Source organism: Ostrea edulis, chromosome 4 (genome assembly GCF_947568905.1).
Source record: "Ostrea edulis chromosome 4, xbOstEdul1.1, whole genome shotgun sequence".
NCBI lineage: Eukaryota > Metazoa > Mollusca > Bivalvia > Ostreida > Ostreidae > Ostrea > Ostrea edulis.
In genome coordinates, this window is record NC_079167.1 from 77,160,583 (window position 1) to 77,186,937 (window position 26,355).

At 34.9% G+C, this 26,355-nt stretch overlaps 2 protein-coding genes and 1 pseudogene across 2 annotated transcripts in view; 1 reads left to right on the forward strand and 2 right to left on the reverse strand.

Moving 5' to 3' along the window:
• LOC125669308 (uncharacterized) overlaps positions 1–26,355 on the reverse strand; it is a 255,519-nt gene that overhangs the window by 214,402 nt on the left and 14,762 nt on the right. The window lies entirely within an intron of this gene.
• On the forward strand, positions 366–6,225 carry LOC130046371 (uncharacterized; annotated as a pseudogene).
• Positions 15,526–16,409, reverse strand: LOC125660619 (uncharacterized). The gene has a single exon (XM_056163872.1). It carries the CDS (start codon positions 16,267–16,269, stop codon positions 15,526–15,528), a length of 744 nt encoding a protein of 247 aa, XP_056019847.1. The 5' UTR covers positions 16,270–16,409.

Below are 26,355 nucleotides of genomic sequence, written 5' to 3' on the forward strand. Positions count from 1 at the left end.
ATTAATCTTATTATATTGCAGTACAATTATGACGGAGAGGCATGATGTTAAAGTGTTTTCAAGGATTTGTCCATAGCCATGACATAAAATGAAAGTAATATTACATGCATCTTCCAAATTAGTGTAGCCATATAAGTTAAGAAACTTTTGAGGATGCATTTCAATCTTAGTTGTAAACGACACCAGGCCTGGATTTCTCGAAAAAATCTCAAATCTTGAACTCAGTTTCAACTTAAGTTTGAGTTTTTATCTTAGTTGAGATTTTGCTCAAATTGCATTTCTCAAAACGATCTTAGTAAAATCTCAGCTGAGTTAATCTTATTACTCATCTGAGTTTATTCCTCACGACACTAAGCGACCCGTCTGTCAAAAAACGTAACATCCGCACAGCTGTATCTTTCGTAAACAAATCGTCTGCTTGTCTTCTGCCGCGTATAACGTCAAGATGGAGGACTTTCCTAAAGCACGGAAACCAAATTGGACCGAGAGAGAGCGTTTGGCCTTGGTGGAGGCGGTCCGATGCAGAGAGGACCGCCTTTTCGGCAAAATTAAGGGGGCAGGGGGAGTGAAGAACTCTAATGTGAAGGGATCAGCGTGGGAGGAAGTCGCTCAATTCGTCAATGCGTAAGTACTGTGTTGTATTTTTTTGCTATGAACAAAATCTGTGTACCTTTCATTGAAAAGAAGTTCATCCCCGGAACATTGCACAAACGCATTATGTTTTAAATAAATAATTAATTTAATCGGATGAAATTGATCTTAATAAAAATCTAAAATTTCTTAACTATTTTTGACATCCATATATTTATTATCAAAGTCGAGTGTTTGTTGAAACATCCTATTGAGGCGAATTGTATTGGCACCGATCTGCTCATTTTGTTTACCGGAAGCGAGACCATCGTATCATACGAGTTTGGGATTACGGCGAATCTACACCTTGCTTCGATTGCAACGGGAGTATATTTTCATTTCCCCTATATAAACTCGATGTCTATTTTTAACAAAAATTATCATCTTACTAATATTAAGACGAACGTGTTTTACACATACACTTTATTACTTGTACATTATTTGTATGTATTTTCATGCTGCCCCTTGAGGGCCCTTGATTGGAAATAAATATAGTTAGTTTGTACCAGTGCATTTCCGAATTTGAATAGTTCGAGTTTTGATTACTGAGGAAGTAGTCGTAATATACCACAGACGCTTGTGCTATAAACTTCACAAGCTATGCTATAGATTTATATCATAGCATGCGAGGTTTTTGAGATAGGTACTTATGTATTATATATATATATATATATATATATATATATATATATATATACATGAACCGTTAATTTTGTAATAGTCATGATTGTAGGGGATCTATACTAGGCCTATACCATTCCCAAATAAAATGTTGTTTTTTTTTAAAATTATTTAGGGGGTAGCATAGTATAAGTTACCGGTTCCTGCGATATCTATACCCAGCATTAATGAACATCAAATGCATTTATGTGTGTGTACATATATGCAGATATACACAAACACACCGTGTATATGTCGCTGTTAGATTTTTTTTTATTTACAAAAATGGAATTTAATGTGCATTTATGAATATCTACATGCATCTGAAGAATGCCAGATTATACCTTAAAAAAATATCAGATTAAAAAAAATTTAATTTACGAAATCACTAACATTTAATTGAAATCAAAATTTAAAATCCACTTTAAACTCTTGTAGATGGCTACATATACTTATAACACACATGAATTATTCACTTATGTGCTATACAGCTAATATTTTCAGGAGATGTATTGTACCGAACCTTATTATGGAAAATGAATGATTTCTCATTCCCAATAAAATATGGTTTTCAGGATATTTTACAGATAATTGTGTAGTCATACTTTATGAGTTGATCATTTGTTCTTTTCATTCTAATAAATTTGATTACATTCTATTAAAATATATGATATGGTAATATTTACTAAAATGATCCATTAAATGAACAGTCTATAGATTTTTTAAAGAGCATTTCTTTCTATTTCACCTTTGAAATAATACAATGTATGTGTATTATGTAGACAATCTGAAACCAGTCAAAGGGGGATTGAAGAGGTGAAGAAGCAGTATTGAAACCTAAAACAAAGAGGTATGACATGAGGGTGGGGGTTGTAATCGCATTAAGTCCATCTTTTTGGGTATGTTCAACTTTCCAACTAGTACTTCAACATGATAATAGTCATTGATTTTGTATCATATACAATAATGACATAGATCACGTTGATGTTTAATTTTTTTCTCCATCTTTTTCGTCGATGCACAAAATGCAGTTCATAATGCCTATTATAGATGTTCCTGCTTTATCTTCCGTATTATGGAGTACATTGAGGAAAGGGGAGGGGGTGCAATCTGGTGTAATTTCAATTTGGGGAGATGTGGAGACATTTGTTAAAGAAAACAAAGTATGCTTATATTATAATCATCGTATCTATAAAAAAAAATCCTCAAAATTATTACTAGTATTGATGTTCATATAATATACATGTATGTATGCATGTCTCCACAGTTGTTGCTAAATATCAGATGTGCATCACTCTTTCATTTTTACCTCACCTGAGCTGAAAGCTCAAGTGAGCTTTTCTGATCGTTTTTTGTCCGTCGTCTGTCTGTCTGTCCGTCTGTTAAACTTTTCACATTTTCGACTTCTTCTCCAGAACCACTGGTCCAATTTCAACCAAACATGGCGAAAAGCATCCTTGGGTAAAGGGCTTTCAAGTTTGTTCAAATGAAGAGCCATGTCCCTTTAAAAGGGGAGATAATCACAAAAATGCGAAAATAGGATATGACCATTTAAAAATCTTCTCAAGAACCACTGGGCCAGAAGAGCTGAAATTTACCTGAAAGCTTCCTGACATATTGTAGATTCAAGTTTGTTCAAATCATGGCCCCCGGTGGTAGGATGGGGCCACAAAGGGGGATAAAAGTTTTACATACAAATACATAGGAAAAAACTTTTAAAATCTTCTTCTCAAGAACCACTAAGCCAGAAAAGCTGAGATTTACACGAAAGCTTCCTGACATAATGCAGATTCAAGTTTGTTCAAATCATGGGCCCGGGGGTTGGATGGGGACACAATAGGGGATCAAAGTTTTACATAGAAATATATAGGAAAAATCTTTAAAAATCTTCTTCTCAAGAACCACTAAGCCAGAAAAGCTGATATTTATATGAAAGCTTCCTGATATAGTGCAGATTCATGCTTGTTAAAATCATGGCCCCCGGGGGTAGGATGGGGCCACAAGGGGGATTAAAGTTTTACATACAAATATATAGGAAAAATCTTTGAAAATCTTCTTCTCAAGAACCACTGAGCCAGAAAATCTGAAATTTACATGAAACTTTTTGACATATTTCAGATTTTAGTTTGTTAAAATCATGGCCCCCAGGGGAGGATGGGGTCACAAGGGGGGATCACAGTTTTGCATACAAATATATAGGGAAAACCTTTAAATATTAGCCAAGTGACTCAGGTGAGCAATGTGACCCTTGGGCCTCTTGTATATATTATACTGGTGTGAAAAATAAATTTCAGCAAAGGAGAAAGCGGATGCCATCAGGAGACCGGCAACTGGTGGAGGACCAAAGCCTCCCTCGACCACTCCAGTGGAGGCAGAAATTATTGATGGAATGGGGGACAGGCCTACATTGTGTGGTCTGTCTGGAGGACATGACACAGAGGAAGGTATATAGTGTACATTAATGTTCGAAATGTATCCTATATGGAGGGCTCGAAATTAGCATATGCCCGTTAGTCTATGACTGATTAAAAGTCTGATAGACTGACTGACATTTGTTTTAGTCAGTGCAACGGAACCAGTCAATTTTCTAAAGCATCAGTTTGGAAAATATACTTATGAAATTTTTTACACATATGGCATGCTTCGATCTGTAGATATCAGACGAATCTGATTTTATAAATCAGTGATTCCAAAGGTCCGTCGGACATTGGCAAATGTCCGGTAATTTTTGTTTTGGTCCGATCAATATCAGTTGTTGGCCGGACCAAGTGTCCGATAATCTCTTTTCCAATGAAATACATGATTAGATAAATTTTCAATTTTTAGCAGCATATATTATGTTCCAAAATTTATTCTGTTCTTTAGTCATTGCAAACAGAAAATGCGTTTACGTTTAACTCAAATATTTATCAAACTTGCAATCATCTTCAATTCCCCCGAGAGGGTGATAATACAATTGAGCAATATATCCCGTGAAACTACAGACGTCTTTGAAGCGTTTGAATTAGGGAATAAATAACACTTATTTTAGCAAATATTGTGTTGCAGGGTATACCCAAGAAATACAGACAGACAATTAAAGTATATCAGTTAGTAAGGCCAAGTATGAAAAAAATTATTTGATGTACATTACCCCAATGTATAATATTCATTCATGCCAAATAATTGTTAAGAACTTTGTGGGGAAAAATCTTGACATCTTCTGATGTTATTTTTCATATTTGACAATTAATGAATTATCCATGTCCATGATGTATTGAATGATTCTCATTTATTAAGCCAAACTTTTAATTTTCATATTTAACAATTATTCATGTCCATGATGTATTGAATGATTCTCATTTAGCAAACCAAACTTTTTCTCTTGATATAAAATGTCCAACCTTGAAAGTTGTATGTTGGAGTACATGTGCATCAAACAAATACTTTTAATTTTGGCCCAATTTATTTGCAACTCTTAACTGACATAATTCTTGTAATTTTCTTTTCAAATCTTGTGTCTTTTCTAAAGTTTTCTACATGTCACCCCCCAAAAAATATTCATTGAAAAACAGTCCACATTTCACTTTACAACATATGTACAATGTACCTTTAACCATACATTATTAAACAAACTTGAAACATTATAAAAACAGTATTATAAAGAGACAGTAGTTCAACAAAAAAAATTATGACGTTGTCGAGATGGAGCGAAGTTTATTTCCACTAACACTATTTTTCATTGCAGTGATACTTTACTCTGTGCCAAATGAGGTGCCACAGCAACATACTTCCTCATCTGAGATTGCCTCCACATGTATGTGAATATGAAATAATTCATAAAGGTTTCACTGTTACATGTACATGTATTTAATTTTAGCTCACCTGTTAGTTCACTGGAAGGGCCATGCCCCTTAGAAAGGGTAGATAATTACATAAGTGCAAAAATGGGATGGAGTCATTAGAAATCATCTCAAGAACCACTGGGTTGGAAAAATTAAAATTTACATGACTCTTGCCTTACAAAGTGCAGATTCAATTTTGTTAAAATCATGGTCCATGGTTGTAGGTCGCCCCGACCTACAATAGGGGATCAAAGTTTTACATGCGGATATATGGCGACATTCTTTAGAAATCTTGTTCTCTTGAACCACTGGGCTAGAAAAGCTACACATATACAAAAGACATTAACTGAAATCATTCGATGTAGAATTGTGTTTCGCAACCATTCTGCTGCAGAACCTGATATTAATTAAAAACTTGTACTTCTATTTCATGATTTATGTACTACAATTTATAAATGTATCATTGTAGCCAGTTCCAATGCAACAGTGAACTGTCAGGTTATTGACTTGGGTTTTTTGCCAACACCATCCACATCAAAGAGACGGACGACGATGGAGGATGAAGAGATTTTAACCCTTCGGGCAGAAAGGGAGGCTTACCAAACAAAGACAGCATATTATTAAATGAAAATGAAAATTTTGCAATCTAAAATGGACAAGGCATGTTCAGAGCAGTAGGCATTTTGTTTTTACTCTGTTTCTCCTTCTTCTTTTTCTCAACAATACATGTTTGCATGGGAGTGTTCTCAGAAAGTGCTCAAGCACACGAAGTAGTTAAAATGTATTACACGTCTTTTGTAAATCTTCTTCTGAAGAACCACTATTCCCATTTTCAATCAAAAGTGGCATAAATCATCCTACACTGAAGGGGATTGAATTTCATTCAAATGAAGGGCCCTGCTCTCTCAAGAGAAGGCAAAAATAAGTTAGGATCATTTGAAAATCTTCTCAAGAACCACTGGCCCAGAAAAGTTGAAATTTTTATGAATGCTTCCTAACATATTGTAGATTTGAGTTCGTTCAGATCATGGTATTTTTGGGTAGTGTAGGACCAAAATAGTGTATCAAAGTTTTTCAATGGTGATGTATAGGAATAATCTTATAAAATCTTCTCAAGAACAACAGGGCCACTAATCATATTGATATGTGACAAGACCTGTCTTTTGGTACCAAAGCTTGTGAGTGATGTGGCCTATGGGCATCTTGTTCAATGAAATCTTTTGAAAGTTATATATTGTGATGTATATATATATATATATATACAGTTTCAATTGATTTACATGGTCAAAATGACCAATCTGTATGCACATGTGATTTGCTTTGATTGGCAGATATTTAGATAATCGATGAATTCCCTTATGAAAGAAAAATGGAATGATATAGACATCATAGGTTCATACTATAAAAACTGTATATGTAAAATGATGTGTTGTGCTGAAGCACAATGGCACCACTTCTTTAGTGGTGATGGGAGATTGGGAAACATCCATAACGATCTCCGTTACAATTAAAACTAGTTATTTTTTGTTTCTGTTGTGATTCACAGGGTTGGTATATATTCTGTGTACATGTATGTGTAGAACAGTAAAATAATATTCGAGAGTAAGAATTTACAAGTACATTACAAATACTATTTAGGATTTCTTCATCTTCCATACTTTTTCCGTCTCTTTGATGTAGGTGTTGGCATTACTAGATCATTTTCCTATTAACATATATATGGGTTTCAGTAGGAATACATGTGTGTAAAACTTTGCCTATTTATGTATAGGCAGAATGTTATTGTATATTAAATGTTTTTGATCTACAGTATCAAAATGTTGTTATCTGGAAAAATCTATGGTGCTGTTATTTTTACAAAATTTGTAATAGACAAGACAATCCAGACAAGGCATGTAGTATGGTTGGGAAGATATGCTTGATTTGTATGAATTAATGTAAAATATTATGTATATCATGTTTTGATGCATTCCAACATTTCATTTTGTGATGCATTAATAAGTATTTGTATTCAATGAATATTTCAAAGGGGCATGGATGCAATTTTAGCTGAAAATTCTCAAATTTTATTTTCCCCATTGCTTAACTCAGGTACAGTGTAATTTTAATGGTCAACCAAACTTTGAGTGTCAGTTGTTGAATTACAAGTTGGATACAGCACTCACGATCATTTGTTATGTAAACAAGGCCAGAGCCATGTTTTCGTATACTTAAAAATTGCTAAATAGATTGATTTATTTTATCTTGTTTAATGTCTCTCAACATAATTTTTCACTCATAGGAAATATGTTGAAAACAAAATGAGATGTGACAAACTCTAGAAACTGTTTAATTGTGTTCAGAATTAACTTGTAATATGAAAAATCTGCTTTAACCAAAACTTTTACAAGTATATTTAATCTATATGAACAAAAACATGACGCAAGCCTTGTTTACATAACAAGGACTTGTGACCTCTGTATCTCCCATGTACCTCGACAACTGACATTCGAATTTTTGCTGACCATTAGAATTACCTTCAATGTTAAACAATGTAAACATTGAAACTGGAAAAATAAAAGTTTGAAATTTTTCAGCCAAAATCGTGTCCATGCCCTTTTAATAGTCATCATTTAAGAAGAAAAAAATGATTCTATCTTTTTTTTTCTGTATATCGTCCAAACCTTTAGTATTAGTAATAGATAACCTGTTTTATTTCAAGAAAAAAAATGCCTGACAAATATAATCCCTAACATGTTTGCCATCTCTTTGATCCCCTACATCAAATCTAACATCCTCCTGGTTTACAAATAGTTCGTCTACATCTAAGATATCTTTTCTTTCAATACCAATGTTGTGCAAGACTGCACAGACCAAAGTGATACTACATGCCTTGTCTGGAGTTGTGCGTAGGCCAGTGGACAAACATGAAAATCGTTTCTTAAGAATTCCGAAAGTCTGTTCAATGAGAACTCTTGTTTTAGCATGGCAGTTGTTGAATTTGACATCTGCTGGAGTAGAGGGAACAGGATATGGCGTCATAAGGTAGGGCTTGCAGGGGTATCCTGAGTCACCAAGAAGGAAACCTTTGTATTGTCCTGTTGATATAGAAAAAATATAGTACAATCAGTCTATTGCATTGGTACTATCTCAAAGCCTAGAAAATTCTTAATTAATGATATATACCATTGTCAAAGGCAACAGAGATACGGCTGTCTCTAAATATCCTACTGTCATGCACGCTTCCTGGCCATTTCGCCACACAGTTTAGGATCCTATACTTACATCACATATCATCTGAAATTGTTATTTTAAAAGGAATTCAAATTATCATTTCAAAACCAGATTTAACTGTCAGTTTATCGGACAATAATTTATGTCATATTTGTTTGGTAATATTCTTCTATGCTATTACATTCAAGTTAGATGTATGAGCTTGCATGCAAAATGTTTGAACCATCATATAGGTTAAATCCTGAGATGTATATAGGAAGTTTTTGAATACCTGGTTACATGTATTTGTATAATTAATCAAAAGTTGTAATTCATCATCTTCGCTAGCCAAGTGTCCGATTTACTTACTCTCATGAGAATAAGAGAATCGGACACTTGGCTAGCGAAGATGGTATTTTATGGACATTACTACAGTGTTTCGGTGTGTTCCTGAATTAGCAATATGGTGATAAAATTGTTGTGCTAAATACCACCAGGTATTATTTGTTGTTTCGCTCATGTGAACTGCTGGTTGGTGTGAGCTTTTCAGTCTATCTTTGTTGTCTTCATCATTGTTGTCATCTTTGACATTCCATATTTTAATCGATTGATTGTTTGTTGTTTTTGAAATAGTTTAGCCATTGTACAGTAGTATTTATTAAGCATAAATCTTCAAGTTATGAAAACATTTTATATTGTGTAAATTAAGACTTGTTTAACTAGTTGCCCATCTTCACAGATGAGCAATGTGGCCCACAGGCCCTGTTGTTTCTGTTGTGGCATAAATGAAATTATTAATACATTATCAAAAATCGTACCATACTGTGTTGTGTTGTGAAATCGAATATGATTCATGAATATGCTAAAGTTAAAAGCACAGAATACCTGCACATTAAGAGAATGATATCCTTTCCTATTGACATAGTCTGGTTCATTCTGTGATGGTGCTTGCAGCTTGATGAAGGTCCCATCAACACATCCCAGAACATTTGGGAAATCTAGATATATAATATTTTGTTAACTTATGGTCACTTGTCAATTGATCAGACTATAGTAGAAATATACATGAAATGGTGTATTACTTCACGTGTGGAAACGAATTATAACTAGTAATTTTAAAAGATTTCAAAATTTAAACTATATTAAAGTACAATTCTCGGGTATTGAAATTATGATTTATAATATCTGGCTCATTTTTATGTGCCATCTTATGTGCTTTTCTTATGTAGGTGCCATCAATGCAGCCTAATACATTAGGCCAATTATCTATTTTGTATTGCTTGTAGGAGTTATGAGATTGATCACTGTTCGTTATCTTCACCTTGCATTAGGAAACCCTATGTCAAATTGATAGAGATTAAATTGTGTACAAATAATGACGGCATTATGCGTTACCAATCTTTAGACTTTCATATATACATTATGTTTCTAACCACACTCCCCTTGAAAATTTTAAGTCTAGATCCACCCATACATTGGAATAAACGAATACTTCCGCAAAGATCTGCTTTATTTATGTGTCAGAATCAAATCAAACTTTTTTCTTATAATTCATTGTACCACGATAATATATCACAAGTGAAGCAATGTTTTCATTCCTAATACGTATGTATGTACGTTTGTTGTTCAATACGAAAGATTTGCGGTACGATATAACCTGAGTTGCAGAATTATTTCCCTTGACTTGTCGATATTGGAAGTTTAAATTACCTGCAATGGCAAAAAATTCTTGTTTCACTTGTACCATTCTTGGACCTGTCAGCATGTTGATAAATTGTCTTGCCACCCAGCACAAACCACGGCACACGTCTCTTACTGCTCTGCATATGGAAGGTGGGGAAATAGAGGAAAAGGTGTCCGAAATCAGCGAGTAAAACCCACCAGTCGCTAAAAACCTCAGTGTTACGAGGACTTGAAGAAGGGGTGGTAGAGCGCAACTCCTCAGAGTTTCGCGTGTAAGAGAAGGGGCGAGCAAACCAGTGATATAAAGAACTGTATCAGGCCTAAATCGGTACCTCTTAAACACCTCTACTTCACACAAATTTTCTAATGGATTTTCGCGATCCACGAGTCTGTTATACGCCATACGCTGAAGATGCTGGCGGCGACGACGTTGTGATCTGTTTTTGATCGCCATATTTGAGATGTAAGATAAGATTTGAGACTACTAAGAAGGTATCTCAAGATTTAATCTCAGCTGAGTTATAAACCGATCTTAGATTTTTTTGAGAAATCCAAATATTCGAGTTTTCTCAGATTTGAGATTTTTCTCAGAAATTTGAGTAAAATCTCAGACTTAAGTCTGAGTTTTGACTTAAGATTTTTTCGAGAAATCCAGGACTGGCCCCAAGACCGTAAACTGAATATAGACTTAAGTCACAATTTTGATTACTTAATCTTAGGATTTATCTAGCACAGATGTTAAAAAAACTGCAAGTTTATAAAACAATTCAAATGCAATTATATACTGGAAATTTTATTTGTTAATGAAAGTTATTTCAAAAGTTAGCCGAATTTGAAATTTAGATTTTAGTCTATTCTCAGTTTATAGTCTTGAGGCTCGGTCTCTTGATATCAATCTCAGATCTATCTCAGTCTTAAGAAAACTTCTATAAAGTTCCTGCGTGAAAGAATTCTAAAGTTAAATTCTGTGATCCTAGAGAAATGAACACCATCGTACAGGTCTTTTACTCGCGTATTACAAAATGATATCGGGAAATAAATATCAATATCCCAAATCACTATAACTTTGAACCTCACAGTTTTTAAGGAAAGTTCTAAACTTTTCAATCCTCATTAGCTACACGGCTCGTACGAGAGGTTTACCTAACAGTTTCTAAAATTTTGGTATAATCTATCGAAACTTGCTAAAAACGTTTCTAAAAAATGATGAAAATGAAAACCAAATGTTTTTACAAGTCAAATAAATACATTTACCATATGGAATGCAATATATTCTCATGATTTCTCAATTAAATATAGGAAAGAGTAATCAATTAAAACTTTTTAACATGATAGAAAATTTACAAGTCCCTTACGTTTAAGGAATTTTACATAAAACACTTAATGAAATTACATAATATTACGCTAATTACGGTGAAACGTGCATACACCTTTCTTGATCAATGCTGCCGGTGTGGAGGCAAATTTTGACTCCCATAGAATAATGACCGGGAGTCATATTTCGACGTCGAGAAATGACCCCCTAGCCGTAAAAAAATTGGGTAATTTTGTAGAAAGAAGACCCAGGGTTCATTATTTTGCGTGTCGAACCTGAAAAATAATGAACCACGTAGAAAATGCCCCCCTCCCTTTCTTAACAGATTGATTTATTTTAAAGGAGTTCATACGGGTTTGCAGGTCATTATTTACCAAGAGTTATCGTTCCTGCTGCTCCTCTTATCAAATTTATTCCATGTGTAATTTTTTTTTCACGGTTAATAAAATAAAAGTAAGAACTAGTTCATTACATTTGAGGAAAACCCACTGTAGGTTTCATGACCAATTACAACTGAAAAAAACCCCGCATATCTCAGGGATGTAGTCAGGGAATTTTCAAAAAGGGGTTCTACCATAAATTTTAGTTTTCAAAAGGGGAGTTCCATTCTCAAAATGTGTTATTTTTACCTCATTAAGCAACATTTTGTAACGATAGGCAGAGGTACAACCTATAAAACCTCCACACCTCCCTCTGAATCTACCAATGTATTTATGCTATCTATTTACATGTATAGATCTTGTGTAATCAAACACACACATAAAAAAGAGCTGCGTATAAATACAATTATTTCTTGTGTCACAGAGAGGCGTGAAATGTTCTTAAAACTGATGAATTGACATACTGTACATTTTTTGCAACTGAAGTCAATAGCTTATTTCATTTACGCATCATTATCGTTTTTCAAAATTTTTGGAAAATGAGTAAGTGTTGATAGAGGTATTAGTGAGCATGCGAACGATAATTTTGGGTAGACTATATCATTTCACTGGATAATTTATGCCTATCAGGGGTGTAGGACAAGGGGACGGGGGCACGTGCCCCTTCGCTTTTGGAAGAGGGGGGGGGGGCACAAGTGGGTTTGTGTCCCCTCACTTTTTTAACACAAAATTGACATAGATTGATCAGATGATAATATACCACGGTTAAAAAAATACTCAATTCTAATATGCAGGTTCTCAGCACTCAAAGCATTATTTCTTGCATGTACATAACCTATTCTCTCCGTACTACATTTTTTTTGACCGAGTTACGTTTTAAATTAAACCGTCATAAAATTGATCGTTACAAGAAAAATGTTCTCAAGGTGAAAATAGTTATATCTCATTTATATTAGAAGAGGATCCCCCATTGCAATGTTCAAAAGTGCAGTATGTCGTACACAGTACAGGGGAGTATGGGAAGCTACAGCCGGGGCACATGCCCCCACACTTTTCAAAGGGGGAAGAAGTATGGTTATGCCCCCCCCCCCCGCCTTAAGTAAGGCTTTTTTACAATCTGATTAGAATAAGATCCCCGATCTGCTCCTTTGTTTTCATATTGTCTCTACAACATAAAAACAAAGGAGCAGATGGAGGATCTCATTTTTACCAGATTGGGCTTGTTAGTTAGTACCCACAAATAAAACAATTTTGAGTCCTTACAGTCGGAAGACCCTCCAAAGGCCATGAATCTTGAATTCTTCAAAATTGTCTTCGGAAGACATGAAACTTGATGAATGAAGTCAGTAGGAAATGTCATACAAGCAAAGTATTTAAAGTGTAAAAAAAAATGTGACAAGGGAAGTGTAAAGTCCCCCACCCTCCCCACGAAATATGATTTTGGAATGTCAGAAGGATATCCTACGTGTTTTTTTTTTTTTTATTTTTTTTTTTTTTGCTTGTCAAGTCAAGATGTGTTTAATGTGGATTTCTTTGGTGCCCCTCACTATTTTTAGCCCAGCTAGGCCACTGCCTATTGTGTTAAATCATCAAAACACCCAAAATAAAACGCCGCACTGTCATATCACAGTAAATGCAGTACACCTATTATCACCATGTAGAAACGCACTAGAGTAAAGTGTATCACTTTCTACTCTTTCTCTCTCTCTCTCTCTCTCTCTCTCTCTCTCTCTCTCTCTCTCTCTCTCTCTCTCTGTGTGTGAAGTATGTAGAGGAAGCAAATTTACAAAAAGATGTGATTAATTAAGATTAATTCCAGGTTTAACACCCTATAACAATGGCTGATGGGGGGGGGGGGGCAATTTGTATCCCCCCTTTCGAAATTCCTTGGATATCCGTATGAGTATACAATTCCCGCCGCTGATCAGAATTAGAGGATTTCCAAGACACTGGGTGCGTTCACAATTCTTCCATTGGTACAAATATCGATTTTGCCATTGGTTGTCTTTGGTACCAATGTTAAACAATGGTACAATTGGTTGCCTTAAAACTGTGAACGACAAATTGGCAAACCAAAGACAAAATAACGGCCAACGGTTGCCAATGTTGACCATTGGTACCACTGGTTACTAATGGTCAACAATGGTAGTCAATGGTTACCAACGCCAAATGTTTAGTTTTCCGCCATTTTCAGAAATGACAAACCTAACAAGAATATCTGTTGCACTGCTGAAACAAAATGAAACTAATTTCATGGACATGATCACTTTATATGATCACTTGTCATCAGGTGATATTATTTTGCCAAAAAAGCGTTAATTTGTACCACGTGTGCAACACTATGTTGAGGTTACTATTCCACAGTACACCTTAGATGATTTTAAAAGTCGCTTTCGAATGTCAAGAGGTACCTACCAGGCAACATGCTTGCATTTGCGACCACTACCTGAATATAATCAAACAACTGGACCAATTCCAAATGTTGAAAAAGATGTTCTAATGTTTTGGTTCATTGGTATGTAAAATTAGAGTAATTCTCATTTGCTTGCAAACATTTGTAACATGTAAAATTAAACTTGCTTGTTTTATAAAGTAAAATGTCTTGTTACCGGGTTTCAGAAGTATTAGCATTATAGATTTAAACGTTATCATTGCAGGTAACCTTGAGAGTATAAGATCCATGTCAGACCGATTTAATGTTTCAAAAACTTCTTTTCACAAATCCATGAAAAGAACAGTATCTGCACTAGTTAGAATTATGCCAGATACTATCATATGGCCGTGCAATGCAGCTGCAATCAATAAAACAGCGAGCATGTTCAGTGAAAGATCACAATTTCAAAATGTATTGGGCGCTATTGATGGGAGCCATATTCATATTACTGCTCCAAAACACTTTCACCAGGCTTATTTTAATCGTAAAGGGTTTTATTCAATTGTTCTGCTAGCCTCCTGTGATTCCAATATGTCATTTAACTACGTCTGGACAGGGAATCCTGGGAGTACGCATGACTCGACTGTACTAAAAAGTTCTGACTTATTTTCAAATTGCAATGGAAAGATACCACAAGGTTTTTATCTCTTGGGAGATTCTGGATTTCCTCTTTTAAGGTGGCTAATAACACCCTTTAGAGACCATGGGAATCTCGGTCATCAACAAAAACTATTCAATAAAACTCACAGCAAATGTCGTGAAGTTATTGAACGTGCATTCGGTTTGCTAAAAAGTAGATTTAGAAGGCTTTTCAGATTTGAAGTAATAGATATAACAATTCTGGTGAACAGTGTTTTGGCAGCTTGTGTACTTCACAACATATGTCTAGCTGAACACGATGTGTGTGACCTAGAGGAGCCCCCAGATGCTGACAATATGGCTGTGGACAATGATGAGACCTTTACAAGAGATGGACACGAGTTATCAGGAGTTCAGATGAAGCAGCAGTTAATGCATCAGTTGCTAAATATTCGATAAAAGGATATAAATACTGTTGTATTTGTTTTTTATTTCAACATTTTAAACCAACAAAAATATAAACTCAAATGATGTAAACAAATGCAAATAAACAATATCTTTGTAATATATAATTTAAAAAAAAATAAACCCGTAATTATGCAACTACATGTATCACAATTTAAAAACTTAAGAAAAAAACATTTGATATCATCTAACTACATTTTAAAATCAAACTTGGACATGTAAATCAAATTTTTCACATACATGTATAATGAATACTTGCAATTACTTTTTTTGTTTTTTGGATTTATAATCAACATGAGTCAAATGTTTCTCAAATAAAGGGGGAAAACTTGAGTTGACAGCCTGTCATTTGTATGTTTTTTTCTATAGTTTCTCAATAGGTTTTTCCATGATCTTGTTCTGTTTTTCATGCATTTCCTTGAATGCATGAAGAAACTTTTCATCCCTTTCCTTTAGATATTCTGTGAGCTCATTACTACTGGTACATCTCCTCTTTTTAGGGGGATCTTTCTCTGTGGTGTTCTCATCACTGTCGCATGTTTCAATTGTGGCAAAGGAACTCATCAAAAGTGGCGGGCTGAAAGCGGGATCATCATGTAGAAGGTCATACATTTCAGACTCATGAATAAAAGGCTTTGTTCTTTTGTTTCCTGTCTTCTTCTTTTCTGCAATGAAATTTCTGTACGACCTCCTCAGAGAATAAAATTTTTCTCTGCATTGTTCAGGACTAGGATTTGTTTTTAGCTCCCCTTTTATTTCTGTAGCAACTGATTTCCACATGTTTTTGCTAAAATTATCCTTTTTTTCCTTTCGTGCTTTTAAAACTGCTAGCAGTTCTTCCGTATCTGAGAATTTCCATTCAAATCTGGATTTTTCATTGTCACTACTATCTTCCAAATCAAGAGTGTCTGGAACATATGGTGTGGTATCCTCTGTGCTATTTTCTTCAAAAGTCTCTGAACTTTCTGCATGTTCTTTCCTCTGGTCCTTAGAATTCAATTTGCGAAAAATAACTTCAGGTATGTGAATTTTTCCATTGACAAAACAGATATAAATTGGATCATCAGGTAAATCATTTGGTAACATTGAGCTCAAATCTTGAGTCATCTCTGTCAGATCTATAAAAATCCAAATAAATAATATATAATCAGTGTAAGAAAAGTCCTTTCATTGGTACCATAAAGGTTAAAATTTCTGCTGAATTTTGTAACTTTCTGAATCTGAAGAGCCATTTAAAATATGCCTACATGTATGTCAGTATGTATATAGATATATGTGTAAGTGTAACAGGTATCAACTCTCAGACTACTAAAAGAATATTGTAGTCGAATTAGGTGTCCGTAAATAGACGGGTCGTGCGTATTGAACCATGACTTCGTGCACAAGCGGTTTTCCTGCACTGAGACACTCACTCGAAGTCAAACCATGTAACCATTAAGACCTATTATTTTCCTATGTATTACCTGTGTGTCAGTTATGTCCAACATGCCTGTGTTGAACCTCTGCCATATGTATGTACATGTATATATGCTTTGCATTAAATGGCATGCTAAGTAGTACTATTTATTAAATAGTTGCATTTTCATATACCATCGCTTTGTAATTGCTTGAGATTTTAACACAGCAAGAATGTCAACAATATGTTTTGTTTTAAACTTTTTACTGACGATATATATAAAATAAATAAACACAGTTTAAATTCATAATACTGAGCGAAGCTCGGACGGACCAAAGGCCCGTCCGCGAAGCAAGGCTCTAAAGGTAACACGTATGTAAAAGAAAAAATGAGAAAATCAGCAAAGTACATGTAATAGAGCTAGAGATAACCTCTATATACGTTCACTGAAAAGGTATGCATCAAATGAAAGGAATATACCAAAATATGCGTTTTTATTGTACTTACGTTCAGATAGATATTTGATATCCTTCCCCCTTATCAAAAATTTTACAATCTTCTCCCTGATATTCACTTGAACTGGTATTATTTGTGAAGAAACGTCATTCACGCTACCAGGAACGATTCCCGCCGCCATCTTGTCGGTGACCCTAATAAACGAAAAACCCGCGTTGGTAATTCTACCGTGAATGTGGTTGGCCTGCAGAATTGGTAACCAATAAATGTTACCAATGGTAAATTGCACCACCAACATCAACCAATGGGAGAATTGTAAACGCACCCACAGTAACTCCCCGGCATGTCCATCCAGGTCTGCAGAGGTTGGGCTTAGCGACAGAAAATTTTTGACATGTTAAATATTTCTGCGGGAGAAGAATTCCACTAAAATTCTTTCTACATTGTTCTGATCCCGCTTTTCTGTCCTCTCCGGTGAACATCCGTGGTGATTCCGTTGATTCTATATAATAAAATCTGCTTTTTTTTTCAGCGGATATGAAGAAAACATACGTGTATAATTTTCTGCCTTTTTGCTCCCAAATTTCAAATGGATGAACGCTTATATATAACTGATGGGTGATCTGCAGTTCATCTATAATTACATAGATTTTGATAGTGTTCTTTGAAATAGTTTTCTTAGTGGATTCAAGTACTTATAAGAATCACTCGACCATTAAATATTTCCTTTATGCCTTACATAAATTCCTTTTCGTTTTTGTAAAGTAAAATTAAGTATCTTAAGGATGATGTGATCCAAGGTCATATTCTTCAAATGTCATCATCCACGTGAACTACTTATAATAGATAGGTGTTTAATTGATTTCTGTAACGATCATCGTATTAAGGGCACTAATTTGCTTCTCTTAACTTATTTTTTCAAATTTCGATATTTTAATTTCAATGATAGAGTTTTCCTTACAAAATCAAAAATACTATTGAATATGAATTGTAGAAGGATTTTATTTCGGTGAATGTTGAACTGTCTCCCTTAGGCATTACCAGATAAATAATCCTTAATAAAATTTACATGGGGGTCATTATTCTACAGGGATCATTTTTCTAGACTGATTTTTTGAAAAAGACATTTTTTCTACGGGCAAAAGGGGTCATTATTCGACGTAGAGTAATGACCGGGGGTCACTGTTCGAAGTCGAAAAATGACCCCCGGTCATTATTCTATGGGAGTCAAAATTTGCCTTTACACCGGCGCTAGTCCATTTCTTGTTATTCTTAAATGCAACGTGTGTGTGTGTGCGCGCGCCAAAAATGTTTACATGATAAATGATAGCATTAATTATATGATAGATATTTTCCATACTATTTTCTTGATGTACAACCTAGATAGACTTCAGTACTCAGTTGAAAACGTTAAAAATTGAAATTTCCGATATATAATTGGTACCGTATAAGTTTTACATATATAGAGGCTGTCCTGATGTGGAACTCTTTTGTATTCAAGACCACAAAAATCAATAATTTTGATGTCACACAGGCTGTTCTGGTTTTGATGAGATTCTATGATCATCAAAGATGTGCATGCGGTAGATTTTATAAATAAATAGATTGATGCCTTCCTGTCAAGCATTTAATTACATTAACTTTGCGAAGGAGAAATGTTTTTAAATTTTTTTTTTTCGAAATTTCTGACCCAACCAAGTCATCTGAAAATAAAAGACTATGTAAACTGTGGATCCATTAATTGCGTAATGACAAGTTGAAGTTCGAAACATTTGTATGGAGAAACGTGTACCGTCTGCCTGGTCTGCGACTCGACTGAAAGTCTTTTTTTAATTTCTTCTTGCGAAAGACAGGCTGAAATGTACACGGCTCCAAACTTAACTGTTCGTGACATTATGTTTACGTAATGATGAAATAAACCGGAACCAACGGTGTGACATCATCAATCAAAACTTCAATGGCCTTTCTCTTAGCGGCGGGTAATTTAAAATATACGATATATTAATATTGATTTAATTGTTAAGCAAGGATGTTTGTTGTGAAAGGTTGTCATTAACGGTATCAGTAAGTAATACTTTATTCATAAAAGCAACAATGTGGTTAGGGTTGCCTTTCCCTTTAAATTAGCATTATTCTTAACAGAGCATTCAAATATAAATACAGAACTCTGGCGCGCTATATCTAATTGTCTTCATAATCCTTTTTCCGTCAGTGATATAGGTGTACATTTTCTGCATGACAATTTTAATCTTCTATTACATATAATTCTGCTTCACATACTTTAATATAATTTTGGCCATAGCATGACCATTTTTCTCAGCTGACGTAGAATATTTAATGACGTAAACTTGCGAGACTCACGGCGCTGTTTTGCAAGCGGAAGTATCTGATGACGTAGTCCGCGTATACGTTTTCTTTCTGGTTTCGTATGCTGATGTTGCCTTTCTTTATCTTGTCACTGGAATTTGGCCAGTATTGGGCACATTTGTTCTGATAAAGATAGGGAAGAAAGTTTATTATCATAATACAAATTGATTGCGAGAAAGAACACATTACATACATGTAGAGCCATGTGATCAGTTTATTATCACCGTATTGCATGCATGTAAATTGAATCCCTTGTATGCATGCTATCAATGATTGATTTTGAATATACACTGTTGTATATCACGTGTCTCTTTCTAACCTTATTTCCCTCTTTGAGATTGGTCAGACAAACAATTACACTAATGTCTTCTTGCCAGACCATTTTCCAGAAATCAACAATTGTCTTTGATTTTGGTCCTAATAAATATGAACAGGGATATTGAAACACACCAAGGAATACGAGTTAAAAATCATCAAAAATGACATGTCCAGTCGTCTTTTTCAATTTTACAAATTCACAATATATGTTGGAATAATAACGCACACTTGAAAATCGATATATGAAGATATACATTGTATATTTACCTTGCGTTGCAATGTACGATTTCTTTCCTTGCACATACTGTGACCATGACGAAATTGAAGATCAATATTAGGAATAAAATTACTCATTGATTTTTCAACAATTTCAATCTGCCTTTCTTGTATAAAAACTAAATGATGGCTACTCATTTGCATTATATATGTAGATTTTATTTCTTTGGCGATACAGAATTTTATTTGTGTACTTCATTAACACTAACAATTATAAAAATCGATTCAAATCACTGACCTCAATATAATTCGCGTTAATGTAGTCCGACTCTTTTGGCGATATTTTCAGAACAACACGTGAATGGTCATCTACTCAAAACAAAATGTACACTGTTTATTTATCACAACACTTATCACTAGTTCAAAGAACGTCACATTGAGACACTTACACGGGAAAATCGTGGTGTACCGATTTTTGGCAAAATTGTCCTGTTTCTTTCCTTCATTACATGGGTGTAGTTCTCCTCTAGGAATTGTCTACACACAACAGTGAATGAAACGATAAAATTGTATATGTAAAGAAATAATGTTAATACAATAAAAGTCTATATGCAACATTAACATAATACATTTAATATCTTATTTCTGTACAGAATAGTGAGGACTGATTCTTAATCTTAATCTTTATTATAAGTCTTCGTCAGATACTTTGAATGACTTGATTCCACACTTGCAACGAAAACCTAAGACAGGAGTTATATTTTCAAAACTAACAAATACACCACCAGTTTAAAGCCCCAAAAAATAACAACACTAAAACGTTTAGTACACCACGTTCAGATATCAAGAAATTATAGACAATCAAGCGCAATATTCAATAACTTTCAATTTAAACATTGATATACACGGTTTACCCGTTACATAATTTTATCAGCTAATAGACACGTACCATGTATTCTTCTTTAAACTTGGCATTCTGATTTTCAGACAAAACAACTATTGCTTTATCAAAATCCGCGACGGATATGTCTATTTTAGTACTCGTCGTTAGCACTCCCCCCTCAGTTTTTAATTCTAAGCCAGGATTTCCGACTCCACTCATTTCCATCTCTTCATGTTTTTTATCACCTGTAAAATATCATTACAATTGATTTACGACACGTGATACTAATATGTCAACAGAAAAAATATTCAACAAGATTAACTTTTTCCTGTGCTTAAAATTCCTTCTTGTCAAAATTATTGATTTACAAAATACAAAGATTTACAAGATAATTACGTTAATATTGATTATTTGTCTCTGAAAAGATATGCCACACTTGATATCATTAACATGTAAGTATCTTTTACAGCATCAGAATTACCTATTGTTAACGTTTCTGGGACAGAAGAAAACGTTACCGTCTCCGTATCTTCATGCTTTCTCTCCTTCTTTCTTCTCCATCTACATAAATACAAAATACAGTTTTGAATGTAAGTTTTGTCTATATTTAAGTCTCAATGTCTTAACAAATTCATTTTGACCTATCTATTAATATGGAGTCATTCAACTACTTGCTTAATGTTTAGAAAGGAAAATAGTTAAAACGAACATTATGTAATATGTTAACATCCACCAATAGATGAAGTACAAATACCGTATAAACAGTATCCCTGTGATGAGGACGACAATAAGACCTACGGCTCCCACCGTCCCTCCCACGGCTCCTGTTACTGCGCCAGAATCTGTCGTATCGGAATGTGCTGCAAAACCTCCTGACCGCGAAGATTCTGATAATAAAAATATTCTCTCACGAATAGCAAGGAATCAACTTGACGAAAGGGTTAAAGGTATGAGACCACAAAAGATGAAAAAAAATCGTTCTATTTTTTTAATAGATCACACTCATTGCATTTTGTACATCCTTTTATGAAGAATAGTTAATTGTGAAGTCCTACTTTAATTGATTTAAGTCCTACTCAGCACCCACATCTTGTGAATTGGCTCCAGTTCCTGCGCATCTATTCAAACAATGCATTGAGAGTTTTTTGCCATCCATCACTTTAATCATCAACAATTCGCTGTTGGAATCTACTGTTCCTAGTGACATTAAGCAGGCAATCGTTCGACCATTACTGAAAAAGCCAGGGCTTGACAAAGAAATTTTCAAAAACTATCGCCTTGTGTCAAGTATCTCGTTCGTTTCGAAGATTTTTGAAAAGGTTATTGTAAAATGAATCGAAGCCCATCTGGATATGCATCAACTGTATGAGAATTTTCAGTCCGCGTACAGAACGGGACACTCTACAGAAACTGCGTTAATGAAGGTACATCATGACATCGTATGTGCAATTGACAATAACAGTTGCGCTATCCTTGTATTGCTCGACCTCTCTGCGGCTTTCGATGTCATAGACCACAATAACCTATTGCAACGTAAGGAAAACATGTTTGGTATCACTGGATATGCATTGAAATGGATTAAATCCCATCTTAGTGATATATATCAACGTGTTGCCGTCGTTCCATCGTTGTCTGATGCTTGTCTCCTCGATTGTGGTGCACCACAAGGCTCAGTCCTTGGTCCGAGACTCTATTGTCTTTTTTCAAAAACCCTTAGGGGAAGTATGCAGACGTCATGATATGACGTATCATATATACGCCGATGACACCCCGATCTATATCATCGTTGAACCTGGTGACAATTGGACTGACATGTCTCAAAGACTCTCAAGTCGTTTATGGGACATACTTATGTGGATGAGTATTAACCTCTTCAAACTCAATGAAGATAAAACTGAACTTGTAGTCTTCTCACCAAAACACAGACTCTCAGATATAAGCAGTTTTGATCTTGAATTTGGTGACTGTGCTGTAAGTGATTCATCTTTCGTAAAACAAAAATTAGGCGTATTCTTTGACAAATCTTTACCATGGAAAAACACTGTCTCTCTATTTTCCTCTCAGCATATGTGAACATTCGCAGGATTGGCTGTATCCGTTCATTTATCAATGATGAAGCATGTAAAACTGCAATAAACTCGCTAGTTACATCCAGACTAGATTATGGAAATGCATTGCTTTATGGTGTCCATTCTCAACTCACCAGCAAACTTCAGAGGGCACAAACCACAGCTGCAAGATTAATAACACGCTAAAAAAAATCCGACCATATTTCTCCTGTTCTAATAGATCTTCACTGGCTCCCAGTTGAATACATAATTCAATATAAGATACTTCTTCATACTTTCAAATCTCTCAACAACCAATATCCAGTTTACATGAAGAATATCCTTACAGTTTACAATCCCACGCGACCACTAAGATCCGAATCTCTGCATCTTATCCAGGTACCCCGGACACGTACGAAAACATATGGGGATCGACGTTTGGACAAGGCTGCATCGAGTCTCTAGAACTATCTGCCTTTTAAACTCAGACAATGTACCTCACTGTCTAGTTATAAAGTGGACCTCAAAACGCATCTTTTTAGATTAGCTTTTAATTTGTGATTATTTTTATATACTTAGTGCTCTTACATACAGCTCTTACAGTGTTGTTAAAAAAAACTGTAGTTTGTTATTATACCTATGCCCTTTCTATGTACGTAATTATTCCTAAGGGTTGTTTTAATTTGTTTCATATGTCATTAGGGTAATCATATCGTTACATTAGGCGCTATATATTAATAATAATTATGCATTTTGATTCTGACACTATGAATATTGTATTCACATGTATGTGCACATCGATTTTATATTATCTTTTCTTTCACATTTGTAAAGCGCTTTAGAGAACTAATGTTGATAGGACGCTATATAAATCTTTTAATTACATTTACAATTACAATTAATTAAAATTGCTTATTTGCTATAGTAAGCAATATAGCACAATAAGAAACAAAAGTTAACAAAATTCACATTTTTAAAAAAAAATAAAAATCTTCAGTGGACTAAATTCAATCAATTATCTAAATATTGTAAATTGTGTAATGTAAAACTTATACGGTACCAATTTTGATGCACCAGATGCGCATTTCGACAAATAATGTCTCTTCAGTGATGCTCAACCGAAATGTTTAAAATCCGAGATAACTATGAAGTTTTAGAGCTAAATATAGCCAAAAACAGCGTGCCAAACAAGTGGAGCCAAATTCGTCCAAGGATAAGAGCTATGCATGAGAGAGATAATCCTTAATTTTGAAATGAATTTCTAAATTTTATAACAGCAATTAAATATACATCCGTATTTTCAAGCTAGTAACGAAGTACTTAGCTACTGGGCTGTAGAGACCCTCGGGGACTAACAGTCCACCAGCAGAGGCCTCGACCCAGGGGTCATAATGTAAAACTTATATGGTACCAATTTTGATGCACCAGATGCGCATTTCGACAAATAATGTCTCTTCAGTGATGCTCAACCGAAATGTTTGAAATCCAAAATAACTATGAAGTTTTAGATCTAAATATAGCCAAAAACAGCGTGCCAAACAAGTGGAGCCAAATTTGTCCAAGGATAAGAGCTATGCATGGGGGAGATAATCCTTAATTTTGAAATGAATTTCTAAATTTTATAACAGCAATTAAATATACATCCGTATTTTCAAGCTAGTAACGAAGTACTTAGCTACTGGGCTGTAGAGACCCTCGGGGACTAACAGTCCACCAGCAGAGGCCTCGACCCAGGGGTCATAATGTAAAACTTATACGGTACCAATTTTGATGCACCAGATGCGCATTTCGACAAATAATGTCTCTTCAGTGATACTCAACCGAAATGTTTGAAATCCGAAATAACTATGAAGTTTTAGATCTAAATATAGCCAAAAACAGCGTGCCAAACAAGTGGAGCCAAATTCGTCCAAGGATAAGAGCTATGCATGAGGGAGATAATCCTTAATTTTGAAATGAATTTCTAAATTTTATAACAGCAATTAAATATACATTCGTATTTTCAAGCTAGTAACGAAGTACTTAGCTACTGGGCTGTAGAGATCTTCGGGGACTAACAGTCCACCAGCAGAGGCCTCGACCCAGGGGTCATAATGTAAAATTTATACGGTAAGTAATAAATTCATATTTCTGCTTTCGTAATCGGGATCGAGATGCCAAAATGAAGCCTCCCATATGATCGACATTTCCGATTTCGCTTATTTTGAACTTCGGTTATATTGAAAGAAAAGGATTGGTCACCTGAATTTCAATATATCCGGAGTAAACTGTATATTTAAAAGAAGTAAATACTTTACTATTCTTAAAATACTACATACCTTTGTTGCAGAGACTTCCTAAGTATCCTGGTGTACAGCCTTCCAGACAAGACCCATTGATTGGATTACATGTCATGTTTCTGCAATGGCTGCTGCAGTGATTTCCACAACTTGTGCCGTACGTTCCTACTAAACATTCTAGAAGAACAATAGAGGGAAATGTAAAATGGTTTACCGGGGTATTTACCATTTACAGTTCATATATGTCACACGTAGATCAATGGCAATTGTACTTGTTTTTCAAAAACTGACAGTTTTATGGAAATGTATTTCCGTACTAAACTGCACAGGGGTGAATACTTTTAAATTGTTATCTATCATTCAAGCTTTTCTTGCAAGACGAAAAAGGTGAATATTATACATTTATTGCATGATTGTGAGGGAGATATGAGGACAACGCCCGAGGGGAATATGATTTTTCTTGGGTGAATAAATTTTCTTATTATACCTCAGTATGAGAATTCTATGCAACGCGTAATTTGATTGGTTTAAACGGTCACATGCCAGGGATGACAAAACATATCTCCCTCTCAAACATCATATCTCCCTATCATATTTACCCCTAGGGCAGCCTCGTTTGAATGCAGATTTACTTGCTTGTTTTTGTATCAACCAAAACCATGCATTCAACTGTGTATCAGAGACCCGCATATTTTGTGCCTTACGAACTATGAAAGTAGAATGACTCGGACTTATTGTGACGTCACAATAAACTTCGTCTACCTTGACTTCGTCTACCTTGACGTTAAATTTATGGAAAATGCACGAGGCTTCCCAAGGGGTAAATATGATAGGGAGATATGAAGTTTTGTCATCTCTGGCAAGTGACCGTCTAGACCAATCAGATTACGCGTTGCATAGAATTCCCATACTGAGGTATAATAATAAACAACGAACGGTGATCAATCCTATGAAAAGTGAACATAAAGAAAGGTGATCAATCTCATAACTCCTATTAGCAATGCAAAATCGAGAGTTGTACAAACACGGACTCCTGGACATGTACCAGAGTGTGATCGGGTGCCTAGGAGGAGTAAGCATCCCCTGTCGATCGGTCAGCCCTATATCCTGATCAGGTAAACGGAGCTATCCGCAGTCAAAATCAGTGTGCCAAAAAGGTCTAACAATCGATATGAAACACGTCTGACAGCATTTGACCCAATGCTAGGTTGTACTGGCAAACGAGATCGT